The sequence below is a fragment of the Macrobrachium nipponense genome, chromosome 35 (genome assembly GCF_015104395.2).
Source record: "Macrobrachium nipponense isolate FS-2020 chromosome 35, ASM1510439v2, whole genome shotgun sequence".
Lineage (NCBI taxonomy): Eukaryota > Metazoa > Arthropoda > Malacostraca > Decapoda > Palaemonidae > Macrobrachium > Macrobrachium nipponense.
In genome coordinates, this window is record NC_061096.1 from 40,550,148 (window position 1) to 40,565,147 (window position 15,000).

Consider the following 15,000-nt stretch of genomic DNA (forward strand, 5'->3'; position numbering starts at 1 on the left):
CACTTAATGTGGTTGCAGGCACACCTGGCGTTGTATCGAATACATTCAGTGGTGAATTTATGCATTTATTCAGTTTTTAATCTATTCTCGTCGTTCTATTTCCAATTTGTTTTCTTCTTACTCATTGTCTGTGCTTTTGTAGACGCTTGTCTGAATTGCATCATTCTCCATTGTGAAGGAAAAGGCTGAATTTGCATTCTTTATGACTAAATATTCAATCATTTACTCAACTAAAAATGGAGAATGAAATTGGCCGATTCATATGAGTCTCTTAAAAAGTGGTTGGCATTTATAAGAGAGTTCCACATTGTAACGTATTCACACAAGAATCTTGTTATTTGAGATTTATTCACATACGAATCTTGCTGTGTGAGATTTATTTACATAAGAATCTTTTTATATGAGATTTATTAACATGAAAATCAACAAAGGTGAAATTTATTCTCACAAGAATCTTGTTATGTGAGATTTATCCTTACAAGAATCTTGTTATATACGAGATTTTTTCGCATGAAAATCTTCAAAGGTGAGATTTATTGACGAGAAACTCGTCAAATGTGATATTTATTCACATGAATAATCGTCAAAAGGGAGATTCACTCAAGAGAGTCTTCAAAGGTGAGATTTATTCAAATGGAAATTCTCAAGTGTTATTTATTCATATGAGAATCTTCAAAGTGAATTCCACTCATTCCAAAACCCTCAAAAATTAATTACTCCCTAAGAAACTTAAAAAGAAAAGAAAAAATACGCCATAAGACCTGTTTATTCACTAACCTGGAAAATTCAAAACAATATATCCTAAGCTTCCTCGGAAAATCCTGTCTTCTTCTTCTTCTTCTTCTTCTTCTTCTTCTTCTTCTTCTTCTTCTTTTTCTTCTTCTTCTTCTGCAAAGCTTCAGAAATGGACTGAATTTCTGCCATTCCAAAAGCGGAGGGACTCACTGACTGACTGACTGAGCAGGTTCTCGCTAGGGGGATAAAAATCAATAGGCATTATTATTCCAGGACCTTAAAGAAGATCAATTTCTCGTTGAAGAGGCTTGAAGGAAATAGCTTTTCCACCCTTGGCGAGTTATTCAGGTAGTGAGGTATATGTGTTGTAACCTATACTATATATTATATATTATTATAATATATATATATATAGTATATATATATATATATATATTATATATATAATATTTAAATTATAATAAATAATATTAATATTAAATATTAATATATTATATATATAATATAATATATATATATATAATATTTATTTATTATATATATATAATATATATGTATATGTAGTGTGATATATTAAATATATACAATATATATATATATATATATATATATATATATATATATATATATAATATATATATATATTCACATATATATATAAAATATATAAATATGCATGTATATTCTCTCTCTCTTCTCTCTCTCTCTCTCTCTCTCTCTCTCTCTCTCTCTCTCTCTGATTTTAATAATAGTTTTCTCATTAGACGTCTTCCTCTGGTCTAAATTTCTTTGATTTCGGGTCATTAGATGAAGGTGAGATTAAATTTCAGTTACTTTTGGATAAAACTTTTAATTAAAACTCTGTCAGGACCACATTTCTTTATTTGTTTTGATTTTTGTCTCGTGACAAAATATTTGCAAATCCCTCCCCGCCATTGGCTCAAGAAGGCGAGTTTCTGTTATCACAGAACATTAGACAAAATGAATGTCTCTTTGCAGATGCCTTAAAGAAACCATTCTTATTGTGGGAGAGAGGGTGTTGATCGCTAATGAATTTAACACCAGAAGAATAGAAACAAGTTTCCTAAATCTGCAATTATTGGGGTCTTATTTTGACCCCTGGAAATTATTATTATTATTATTATTATTATTATTATTATTATTATTATTATTATTATTATTATTATTATTATTAATATTAATATTTCAGTAGATGAAACGTATTCACATGGACAAGCACTTGAAATTCATGCTTCCAAAGAATGCTGGTTTCATCACCTCCATATGAATAGGGTTCCTCTTATGAATAATAATAATAATAATAATAATAATAATAATAATAATAATAATAATAATAATAATAATAATAAGAATAATAAACAATAATAATAATAACAATAATAATAATAATAATAATAAAATAATAATAATAATAATAATAATAATAATAATAATACTGAAAATGAAAAAAAAAACTCGCTAATTTCGAGATTTTTCCAAAAATACTTTTTTTGACTTCGCTAAACACCCCCACTCCTTTTTTTTTTTCTCATGACTTTTGGAAAAGCTGTCATGGCACGCTTGCTGACCTCTTTCGCAAGGATTACCTGCTGCCCTATTTATTCCTGGCCATGTTGAAGAAAAAAGAAATGAAAAAGTCGAAATGTTGGACACCTCCAACAATTATTTTTTCCTTTCAGTTTAACCCGCATTCTTTTTGGGCAATGTGGAAAGAATTATTTGGCAATGTTTTATGGATATAATATGTATATATATATTTATATTTATGTGTGTATGTATGTGCATACGTATACATATACGTATACATATGTATATATATATATATATATATATATATAATATATATATATATACATGTATGTATGTATATATATATATATGTGTGTGTGTGTGTGCTTGTGTATAATTTCGAAACGCTGAAGTCAGGGACATTATTCATTTAAGTAAAAGGATGGATTTTAGGGAGACTTGTATTTGTAAGCAGAGGAAAATGAATGATGAAGACTCGGTGAATGTTTTATTCATTGTATGTCAGCTTGGAGTTGAGTCTAACTATTTTGTGCATTAAGGTTGATTCTAACGAAGAACAAATTAAAACTTCACTATTTTTTCATAAGAATAATATTGAAGTTACTTTATTCAGTACTTTAGCTGCGCTCTATGCAAATCAGTAATACATATATCATCAGAATGCTTTGTCTTGACTTAAATCTAAATCACTTCTTTTACATATGAATGGAATGATTGACACAAACAGCAAAATATATATGATAATAAATTGCAAAGAATAAATATAATCTATAGTTATTGTATTCAGCCTTAAGGTCACCTTTGCCTTTAAATTAAGCATGAAGATTTTTATCTACATTTTATTGGAATGATTCGCGAAAAAGAGAGAAAAATATATGGTAATTTATTCCAAAGGATAAATATGCTGTATTGTTATTGTATCCCACCCTGAGAGCAACTTTGCATATGAGTTAAACATAAAACTTTTGATTTACATTTTAATGGAATGACTCACGCATAGAGAAAAAATATACGGTAATTTATTCCAAAGAATATATATACAATATCCTTACCGTATCCAGCCTTATATCGTTATTGTATCCCGTCTTAAGAGAAGCATCCGTGCAAACCTAGAAATTCATGAATGAACTCGGCTACCGAAAAGGCAGGCAGACGCCTCATTTATTGAAGTCTCTCTCTCTCTCTCTCTCTCTCTCTCTCTCTCTCTCTCTCTCTCTGGTTGTTTTCTCTTCATATGAATTCCTCAAGAGTAACGCGGCTTTAAAGGTCTACGGGCGATGGCGCTGGAGCCTCCGAATTTTCACGGAGCAAAAGGAGAAAAATTTCCTCTGTGTGTCTCATTTTTCGCTCAAGCTCTGTGGCTAGTGATCATTAATCGTATTTTGCTTGGTTGCGCTCGACTGATCTTTGAAATTCGCATAGAAATTGACAATAAATAGTTTATGGACGCTTTAGGCTGTGATAGTCTTTAATTGTTTTATTTTATTGTTGTCGTATCATCAGTGTTCATTGACCTGAAAAAAGCGCCTCAGTGGCGTGATCGGTATGGACTTGCCTGCCACCTAGGTGGCTGCGAGTTCGATTCTAGGGCATTCCATTGAGGTGTGCGATATGTGTATTTCTGGTGATAGAAGTTCACTCTCGACGTGGTTCGGAAGTCACGTAAAGCCGTTGGTCCCGTTGCTGAACAACCTCTGGTTCCATGCAACGTAAAAACACTATACAAACATTCTATTGACCTGATAAATCGTACAGGAAATGACATTAAATGGTTTAAATAAGTTTTAGGCTTGGTAATCCAAATTGTTTTATTTTAGATGATTTGTCTATTGTTGTCCTACTATCAATGTTTATTGAGCTGAGAAATCGTACAGAAAATGACTGATTATTTTAGATGATTGTTTATTATCATCTACTGCTTTTTTACCTATTAGCATTGCTATTGTGTTATTGATTTCATTACCCTAACTATATCGTCGTGGCATTATTATTATTATTATTATTATTATTATTATTATTATTATTATTATTATTATTATGACCGGCACTTGCACAGAACCAGTACAAAAAGAGGCATGATTCATTGGTAAAAGCCCTTCTCTAGAGCCTGTGCAAGAAACATCAGCTACCTTGCAGTAATAAGTGGTACGAGCACCATCCTGAGGGGTGATAGAAAACGATCAGGCAAAGATCCCCTCTGGGACTATGGTAATCAGAAACACAATAGGGTCGAATACGATGCAAAATAGACCAGACGTGACGTTGATTGACAAAGTCAAGAAGAAAGTATCACTCATTGATGTCGCAATACCATGGGACACCAGAGTTGAAGAGAAAGAGAGGGAAAAAATGGATATGTATCAAGATCTGAAAACAGAAATAAGAAGGATATGGGATATGCCAGTGGAAATTGTACCCATAATCATAGGAGCACTAGGCACGATCCCAAGATCCCTGAAAAGGAATCTAGAAAAACTAGAGGCTGAAGTAGCTCCAGGACTCATGCAGAAGAGTGTGATCCAAGAAACGGCGCACATAGTAAGAAAAGTGATGGACTCCTAAGGAGGCAGGATGCAACCCGGAACCCCACACTATAAATACCACCCAGTCGAATTGGAGGACTGTGATAGAGCAAAGAAAAAAAAATAATAATGATAATGCCACGACGATATAGTTAGGATAATGAAATCAACAACACAATATTATTATTATTATTATTATTATTATTATTATTATTATTATTATTATTATTATTATTATTATTATTATTATTATTATTATTAAAAAAACATCGTAACCAAATTAGTCACCAAAATGGCGAAATAAATTCAGGTTAGGTGTAAATGTATATTTACATAGTAAATGTTTTTAAATTATGTGTATACTTACATGAATGTGCATTATTATTGTTATTGTTTTTAATATAACCAATAACAAAATTATGTAAATACTGAGGGGGAACACTCTTCAGGTGTTTCGAACTTTTGCATATAATACCATTTATTATTATTATTATTATTATTATTATTATTATTATTATTATTATTATTATTATTGTTGTTGTTGTTGTTGTTGTTGTTGTTGTTGTTGTTGTTGTTCGAGAGATGAATCCTGTTCATACGTAACAAGCCCACAGGGGCCAGTTAGTTGAAATTCAAGCTTCAAAAGACTATGGTGTTCATTGGAAAGAAGTAACAGAAGGTATGGGAAATACAGAAAGAAGAGATCACACATTTAAAAAAAGAAACGAAAATAATAGATAAGTAGATAAAAACGTTAGTTAATTATAAAAATACAAAAAGAATTGTATTAGGGAAGTAATACGTGGCATCTTCGCTTCAACATTTTGTAGTTCCAGTTGTATGGACATTCTCAGGGAGCTGGTTTATAGGACCTCATTATTATTATTATTATTATTATTATTATTATTATTATTATTATTATTATTATTATTAACATCGCACATTCAATAACGACCCTCATCTCTCATCCACAGTCGAGAACGACAACACAGGAGCCATCAGCAGACAGGCGGTGATCGCCAGCAGCAGGGCGTCCAGACGATCTCACTCCCTCCTCCCGGAGAACGCCGCCATGGTACGGAGGGCGCGGATCAACATGTCACGCAGAAGGAGGGGCTTCACGGCCGTCGTGCTGGGCGAGGTTCAGGGGGACACCCACGATCTGGCGGCGGCATTCGGGCACGATTCGCCCCAACCGCCCACGAATAAGCCTCAGTCGTTAGCGCAGAGGAGGGTAAGAATAGGGGGGTTTTGTGGCTTTTGAAATGTGGTGATCAATTGCCGGAGATTAGGGAGTGTCTTATCTGATTCGTCTCCAGAATCATAATTTAGAATTTTATCTTCTATGCGGTAATCTTTTTTTTTTTTATTATTATTATTTATTTATCAGTTCTCTCTCTCTCTCTCTATCTCTCTCTCTCTCTCTCTCTCTCTCTCTCTCTCTTAATACCCACTGTAAATTAAAGTGGTGGAAATAGGTATTATTATTATTAGTAGTAGTAGTAGTAGATAGAATTCTCTCTCTCTCTCTCTCTCTCTCTCTCTCTCTCTCTCTCTCTCTCTTCTCTCTCAAAAGCAGCAATAGCTTCTGTAAAATCATAATTATCTAGTAATACATTTTTTCCATAACTGTTTATATGGTTTGTCTGCGTAACAACGATGTTCAAGTGGAAATACAATACAGTAAGGTATATTACTATATTTAATTTTTATTCTAGATAGTTTTCTAGAGATTTTAAATGAATGTTAGGTGACAGTCTACCGCCGGACTGACGAAAATCCTCTTTAGAAACTACAGACATCATCTTATGCCCCTTGGAGTCATCAAAGCCATCCCCGCCTCATGAATTTTGTAGCGTTCAGGCTTCTCCACATATGCGACTGATTTTGTTTTAAATCACGGGTTATCAATAATGCAGAGACACGTTCTAACCTCCCCCTCCTCATCCTCCTCTCTCTCTCTCTCTCTCTCTCTCTCTCTCTCTCTCTCTCTCTCTCTCTCTCTCTCTCTCTCTCTGAAGTGAGTGTAAAAGTCATCATGTATGATTATATATCTATGAACATGACTACGTGTATAGATCTCCTGTCTGGAATAGTGCGTAGGAAAGATAAACTGAAACAAACAGAAGGAAAGACACTTTAAAAAAATGAGAGTTGAATTCTAGCCTGTAAAGAGAGACAAGCCAGAACAATTAACAAGCTTTGCTAAAGCATTCCTCTGCCGTTCAGTGCGCCAGAGACACTGACCCAATGAATGAACAAGGAAACAACAAAGAAATGCTTTTATGAATCAGTATTATTTTATGTGATGCATGACATCAGTTACAATGAATTATGAACGAGAGCAAAACCTGGGGCGATTGAAAACATGAAATAGATGGACGGAATAATCGAGAGCAATAGTTGAAGAGGTGAATAAACTAATACGAACAAGAGGAATAACGATAAATACACGAAAGCAGTTATAATGAATTATGAGCGGTAATAAAACCTGGAACGAATGAAAGCATGAAATAAATAGACAGAATAGTCGGGAGTAATAATGGACAAAATTAATAAACGGATAGGAACAAGAGGAACAGAGATGAATACACGAAAGCAAGAATAAAAACCTGGAACAAATGAAAACATGAAATATATGGATGGAAAAGGAACAAGCGGAATAAAGATAAATAAACGAGTAGTAATAGATAGTAATAGATGAATTATGAAGATGAATAAAAAACCAGAAACGAATGAAAACATGAAAGATATGGACGGAATAGTCGACAATAATAACGGAAGAAAAGTTGATAAACATAATAACAGCAAGATGAACGCACGAAAGCAATTGTAATGAATAAAGAATAAAACCTGAAACGAATAGAAACGTGAAATAAATGGACAGAATAGTCGAGAATAATAATGGAAGAAGTGAATAAACGAATGGGAGCTCGAGGAATGAAGAGGAAATCCAATAAGCAAGGAATGCATGAGGAGAGGGAGGCAACCAAAAGGGCCCATATGACACCTAATAGAATGTAATCGGAACCTCCACTTTACCTGCCGTTCAATTCTCCCTCCTCCCCTGGCACCTGTTTGGAAGTGAAAGACTCTCTCTCTCTCTCTCTCTCTCTCTCTCTCTCTCTTTTGACTGTTGCTTTTTCCTGTCTTTCTGTTTACAATGACTGTTACTGTGTCCTGTGATATAGAGACTCTCTCTCTCTCTCTCTCTCTCTTTGACTTGCTTTTTCCTGTCTTTCTCTCTTTGACTGTTGCTTTTTTCTTTCTTTCTGATACACACTCTCTCTCTCCTGACACCTGTTTGGAAGTAAAATATTCTCTCTCTCTCTCTCTCCTCTTTAAGGTCCTTCGCCTCCTCTCTTTCGAAAGGAGTTCCTTTAATTTGAGCCATCAGCTCTGCCCACAGTTGGCCTCGTTTTGTGTCTGTGTTACTCTCGCCTGCCTAAATTAAGGCTATTCTAATAATTATTCGCATGTCTCGGAGGTTGCCGTGTCTTATTCATCACGCCACTCTCTCTCTCTCTCTCTCTCTCTCTCTCTCTCTCTCTCTCTCTCTCTCTTTCCGAAGACTCCATCTTAAACTTCCTCCAAAGCCATCACGCGCCAATTCATGTGTTATTTTCACACGGTCCAATTTTTAAAGAATGCTGTGCGCCACGCAATGCTCTCTCTCTCTCTCTCTCTCTCTCTCTCTCTCTCCTCTCTCACAGCCTGTTGTTTCTTCCTCTTCGGTCTCCGTGAACCTTTGAGACGCATTTGCAAAGTCACACCTTTCAACCAAGTTAACCTTCTTCTTCTTCTTCTTCTTCTTCTTCTTCTTCTTCTTCTTCTTCTTTGTTATTTTTTGGGTCCAAATCTGTGTTCCATACTTCCAGCAGGGCTTCCATAACGGCAGGCAATTCCAGGAACTCGCAAGTTAAGCAGCTTTAAGAATGATTGACAGACGGCACGATTCCCCAACCTCCAATAATATAGCAACACCGGTATCTCTCTCTCTCTCTCTCTCTCTCTCTCTCTCCCTCTCTCTCTCTCTCTCTCTCTCTCTCTCTCTCTCTCTAACTTTTGTGTGTGCTTGTGTTCATTTCAAAACGTGATATTTCGGAAATATCTGCTTTGTTATTCATGCAGTGATAATAGAAAAATTATATATGTATGTATGTATATATATATATATATATATATATATATATATATATATATATATATATATATATATATATATACGCAGGAAGGTTGGGGCATCTGGAACGCCGTAGATTTAAAATGAATAGGATGGAGAAAAGCCAGCGTAACATCATACATTTATTTTCCAAAATTTTCGAGACTTTCGAAAATTTGGAAAATACATGTATGATGTTACGCTGGCTTTTCTCCATCCTATTCATTTTATATATATATATATATATATATATATATATATATATATATGCACATAATACATATTGTGACCGCGTATACATAGAGATTTCTTTGCTACTGTGTGGGTCTAGTCTATTAGTATCTGTCCCTTATGGATAATACCTTCAAGGAAGAGCGAAGGATTACCTCTGAAATTCCCAAGAATATTCAGTATGTGGTTTAGTGGTCTTGTTATTGAAAGTGGAAAAATCTAATCACTGAAATTATGAATAATGTAGAATATATAGAACCTAACCAGGATAGATGAAATAGTTTATTTAAGCCTTTCGATCCCAAGTATAAATTTATGAACTTGATTCTCATCGCGTTCCTAAATTCTTGATTCGGGGAAAGGGGTGGGGAAGTATAAAGGTGTAGGGCAGCTCGTAATCTAGTCAAATCGTACTCAATTCAACTCGGAGCCTGGTCGACTCGTATCCAGGTCCACTCGTACCTGCTTCACCTCGAGACCTGGTCGATTCGCACCCAATAGCATTGTTTAATTAGCAATCGGAACCTATGCATGGTAACGAATATCATTTATGTTCTGACACCGACGAGTTCCTTAGCTGATTTCGCAATCACTGAAGAATATTTCTAAATGGTAGCTATTCCTTACCAACAATACAAAATAAGACTTAGTTCCAGTGAAAGTAACTCCCCTACAGGTATTCAGTAGACTTCGGTTAGTGACGGTACAGTTAATGCAGTCTTGGGTGCTTAATTCTTGATACAGTGACCAGAGGGAGTTGGATTGGTTAGATAGCGAGATAAAGATATCCAGAAAATAATGGAGATAAGAGCAAGGATCTGAAGGCGGGACTGAGAAAACAGGTCAGTTTTGCTAAGAAGTCGTAGTTAGAGAAGGTGGACAGCAAGATTGAAGAAAATAAGCTGGGATGGAGGTAAAGTAAGAGGCTTCATAGTGATTTGTTTGTTTGAACTATGCACAAAAAGTATTTCCATTAGTGAATTACGTAAGAATCTAATGTGCTTTTATGAGGAACGCATAGCAAATGCATGTGCACAATTAAAAATAAAAAGCACTCCAATACAGCGTATTAATTGAAAGTAAATGTAGAATGTACGTGTAGTGCACTGTACATTATAATCGTTCAAGAATTACCATGCTCCATTTTGTACCTGATATGTTAAGTAATTTCTAGCGGTAAATTGCATAATTCTTCAGAACATCTTTCGACCTAAGAGAATCTCAGGAGAGAGCCATCGTATTCTAAGTGAAGATATGGGAAATAATTTATCGGAAATATTCTACCCACGAGCTTTCGAAGACTCTAATAGGAACATTTAACCATAAAAAGGCAGTATTTATTGCGTATCAGCGATGACCAAAATACACTTTCGATATTGACCGTTACATTATATATTTTACCATAAGCTTTGAAATTTGTGTTTTATCGAAGACTGCCAAAAATATTGTATTCTTTCCGGCTGAAGATCACACAATAGTCGTTTACCATTTTAATCCGTGTTCCTACGTGACCGCGCGAAAAATAGAGCAATTTAATGGCCTTATCCCAAGCCTCGTCTTTTAAATGAGAGGATTCTATGAATCAGGGGAATCAGAAGAAAAGAGGGAAATTCGTAAATATGTAGAGGGAAAAATCAGAGGGCTAACAGTGCAAGATGTAGTCACCTATTATCCTTAAACACGAGGAACTATTTTACTTCATTTTTGTTTATGCTAATTCTCCTTTTCGTATAAGAAATGAAATCAGATCCATGAGATAAAATGTTAAGTCTTTAAAAATAAATAAAAAGTCGGCTTGTGGTAACTTCTGCCTTTGTAAATGCTGATTAGCAAAATTCTGAACGAGAAAATATGGTAATTCGCCAATAATTTTCTCGGTTTTTCGTATAAGAAATGAAATCAAATCCATGAGATAAAATGTTGAAAATCATAAAAATCGCTTGTGCAACAAGCCTTGTAAATGCTGATTACCAAAACGAAATGAGGAAAATATTGGTAATTGTCAAAATCATTAAGATTCATATTTTCTTTAGTTTAAAACTGAATAATCTAGAGTAGGTTTTGTTTTCATCACAACATTCAGTCACGTCTTTTATCCCCGAGTCTTTCTTTCATTTCTCCTGTAATTGTTTGTTCTAAATGAAGGAGGAATTGAAGCATAAAGAACTAAACAAACTGCAGGAAAATCTTTTGAAGCAAAATTCCCATATCTAATAGGATCACGTTCACTAGTTCGCTCTCGCACATTTCTCAAATTTCTCCCTCCTCCTCCTCCTCCTCCTCCCCTCCTCCTCCTCCTCCTCCTCCTCCTCCTCCTCCTCCTCCTCCCAAAACCTCACACATCCACCTTCGATTTTATGATTACATCTTTAAAGCATTTTCTTTCTGCTGCGATTCACTCCTGGTCAAATATTCTCTCTCTCCTCTCTCTCTCTCTCTCTCTCTCTCTCTCTCTCTCTCTCTCCTCCTCTCTCTCGGAATACTGGAATACTGAGAGATATTTCTGGTCTCGGGTGATTAATCATCTCGGCGTCTCTTGCAAGTTATGACCTCATTGTGTCTCTCGTAAAGAATCGGATTCGTGTGTTTGAGGTACATGACTGTTTGTTTTGGTTTTAAGAAAAGGCTTTGTTGTCTCTGGGACTGAGTGAATTCATGTGCTCATATTGTGAACTGTTTCTTGTATCCCAGATATATGTAGAAATTAAATCACCAAGCCTTATTTTCAGCGCTGAATAACCTCATAGGTCCGAGCGCTTGGGCTTTGGCCTTAATTTTAAAATTCAGTATCAATACCCTCCTCTATATGAGATCTGGTAACTACCTGAGACATTTCTATGCATTTTCAAGCAATATCTAGGAATCACTGCTTGCGGTCGATAACTTAAGACCTTCCCTCTTCTCCGGCCCTGTATCACTCAACATTCACTCGCGGATTCATGCAGAGGCATACATGCACATAATCATACATATACATGCACGCCCTTATGCAAGCTCGCTCACATATAATTACCCATCGTGCATATGCATAAAGTCTTGGCATTAAGCTTCGTCGTAGATTATCTTTCCCCGTCAAGACGAAATGAGAATATGATCGACTACGGGTGGTCCATGATTTGGATAAGAGAAAGGGGGTCCAAGTTTAGTTTTCTGTAAAAGGAAACTATTGTGCCGGTGTCGCATATAATTTGCACTCCCTTGAATTTCGACTCCCCCGTCATTATTATAGGTATAAAAGTAACTCCCCATTCGTTATTAAACGTATGATTTGCACTCCCCCACTCCATATTAAATAAAAAAAAGCCAAGCGAAGCTAAGCCATGCCATGCCAATCACTTTAAAGGCCAAGCCAAGCCATGATATGTCAAGAACTCTAAAAGGCAAGCAAAGCAAAGCCAAGCTTAGTCATGCCATGCCAAGAACTCTAAAAGCCAAACCATGCCATGCCAAGGACTTTAAAAAGCAAGCAAAGCCAAGCCAAGCCAAGCCATAGCCAATAGACCAAGGCTCTTAGTCATAGCCATGCCAAAAAGACTACTTAAAAAGCAGACACGCAGATATGCATGGCAAGCACCCTTTAAAAGGTCAAGCAAAGCCAAGCCAACCATGATATTGATCCACGAACTCTAAAAGCAAACTCAAAAAGCCAATCCATCTGCCATGCCAAGGCCACGCTAAAAAGCCAAGCCAACAAGCACATTGAGCCAATTTCAAGAAAAAGGCAAATAAAAGCCAAGCCAAAGCAAGCCATGCCATTCCAAACACTCTAAAAGCCAAGCCAATCCATGCCATGCCAACACTCTAAAAGATAAGTCAAGCCAAGCCAAGCCAAGCCATGCCATGCCATGCCAAGAACTCTGAAAACCAAGTCAAGCCATGATATGTCAAGAACTCTAAAAGCCAAGCCAAGCCATGATATGCCAAGAACTCTAAAAGCCAAGCCAAGCCATGGTATGCCAAGAACTCTAAAAGCCAAGCCAAGCCATGAAATGCCAACAACTCTAAAAGTCATGCCAAGCCAAGCCAAGCCAAGCCAAGAACTCTAAAAGGCAAGCGAAGCCAAGCCAAGCTAAGCCATGCCAAGCCTAGCCAAGCCAATAACTCTAAAAGCCAAGCGAAGCCAAAGAACTCATAAAACCAAGCCAAGCCTTGCCAAGAACTCTTAAAGCCAAGCCAAGCCATGCCAAGTATACCATTATGTTTAAACCCTATGTATGAAAGCAACTATAGAATGCAGAGTACACAATACTGTATAGCATTAACTGGTGGGAGGGGAGTGGGAATTACATGTATAATAATAATGACTGTGGAGTGCATATCAAACGCTACACCGGCTATGTCTGTCAGTCCGCAATTTTTTATGTCCGCACTTTTTCTGTCCGCCCTCAGATCTTAAAAACTACCGAGGCTAGAGGGCTGCAAATTGGTGCGTTGATCATCCATCCTCCAATCATCAAACATACCAAATTGCAGCCCTCTAGCCTTAGTAGGTTTTACTTTATTTAAGGCTAAAGTTAGCCATAATCTTGCTTCTGGCAACGATATAGGACAGCCACCACCGAGCCATGATTAAACTTTCACGGGCCGTGGCTCATACAGCATTATACCGAGACCACCGAAAGATAGATCTGATTATACGCTGCAGCGGCTGTACAGAAAACTCGATTGCGCCGAAGAAACTTCAGCAAATGTTTTGCTTTCTCTCCTCCTTCTGATGTGAATTTCAACGCGATATTTCACATCGAGAGAGTGATGAAATAAAGGCTCTGATGAAGCGAAAAGGGACAATGAAAAGTGGGAACTGGTGAATAAAATAATAAAACTTGGTGATTGGTGGACTAGATGAAATAAGAGACTATTGAAATAAACGTTTTAATGAAGCAAAAAGAGAAGAAATAAGAATGAAAAAGAGGGACTGGTGAAGAAAATCAAGAGAATAACGGAACTTGGTGATTGTTGAAGGAAATGAATAATAATCATATTTCACCTCAAGAGACTAATGAAATAGGGGCTTTGACGAAGCACAAAAAGAAGAATGAAACGAGGGAACTAGTGAAATGGGAAGGAACTGGTGAAGAAAAACAAAGCAATAACGAAAATTGGTGATTGGGGAAGGAAAGGAAATAAATGACAGGAAATAAAGACAAATCATATTTTAAATCAAGAGACTAATGAAATAGTCTTCGGTAAAGCAAAAGAGGAAGAATGAAAACGGGGGAACTATTGAACTGCGAAGGAAATTTGAAATAAAGCACGGGAATAACGAAACGTGATAATTGGTGAATGGGAAGAAACAAAGAATAACATTACAAAAGAATAAGTGAAGCAAAGAGGGGCATTTGAAATCCAGTTGCAGGTTAGTTAGGAATTTTATCCTAGTGGATGGCGGATGAAGGATAACGAATGAATAGAAAAAAAACGCTTGGAGATGAAGAAGATAAGAACTTACGTAGAAAGATGAGCCATCACAGAGAGAGGTGTTTGTTTATATAAAAAAAACTAATGAAGTTACAGATGACAGACTAAATGAGAGAGTGAAAGAGATACAGAGATCTAATAAGAGATACAGATGGTAATTTAAACAAGAGAATGAGAGAGAAAGAAAAGGGAGTATTTTGACAAAAGATACAGAAGGTAAACTAAACAAAGAGAGAGAGAGAGACAGAGAGAGATTGCATCTAAAGCTTTAAAAAAGTAACTAATAATTTCACGAAGAAAATCCTATCTAAATAATGCGGCAAATAAAACAACATGCCCAAAATAATTCTCACATGGCGATAATTGGACAGAATTCCACCT

General features: G+C 35.9%; 1 protein-coding gene across 2 annotated transcripts in view; it reads left to right on the forward strand.

The window, feature by feature from the left end:
* Positions 1-15,000, forward strand: part of LOC135208669 (uncharacterized) — a 51,692-nt gene that overhangs the window by 32,910 nt on the left and 3,782 nt on the right. For both annotated transcript variants that reach the window (XM_064241100.1, XM_064241099.1), the window contains one exon: positions 5,783-6,042. In XM_064241100.1, the coding sequence (XP_064097170.1) occupies positions 5,881-6,042 (162 nt within the window). In that variant the 5' untranslated portion in view covers positions 5,783-5,880. The remainder of the gene's footprint in view (positions 1-5,782; positions 6,043-15,000) is intronic.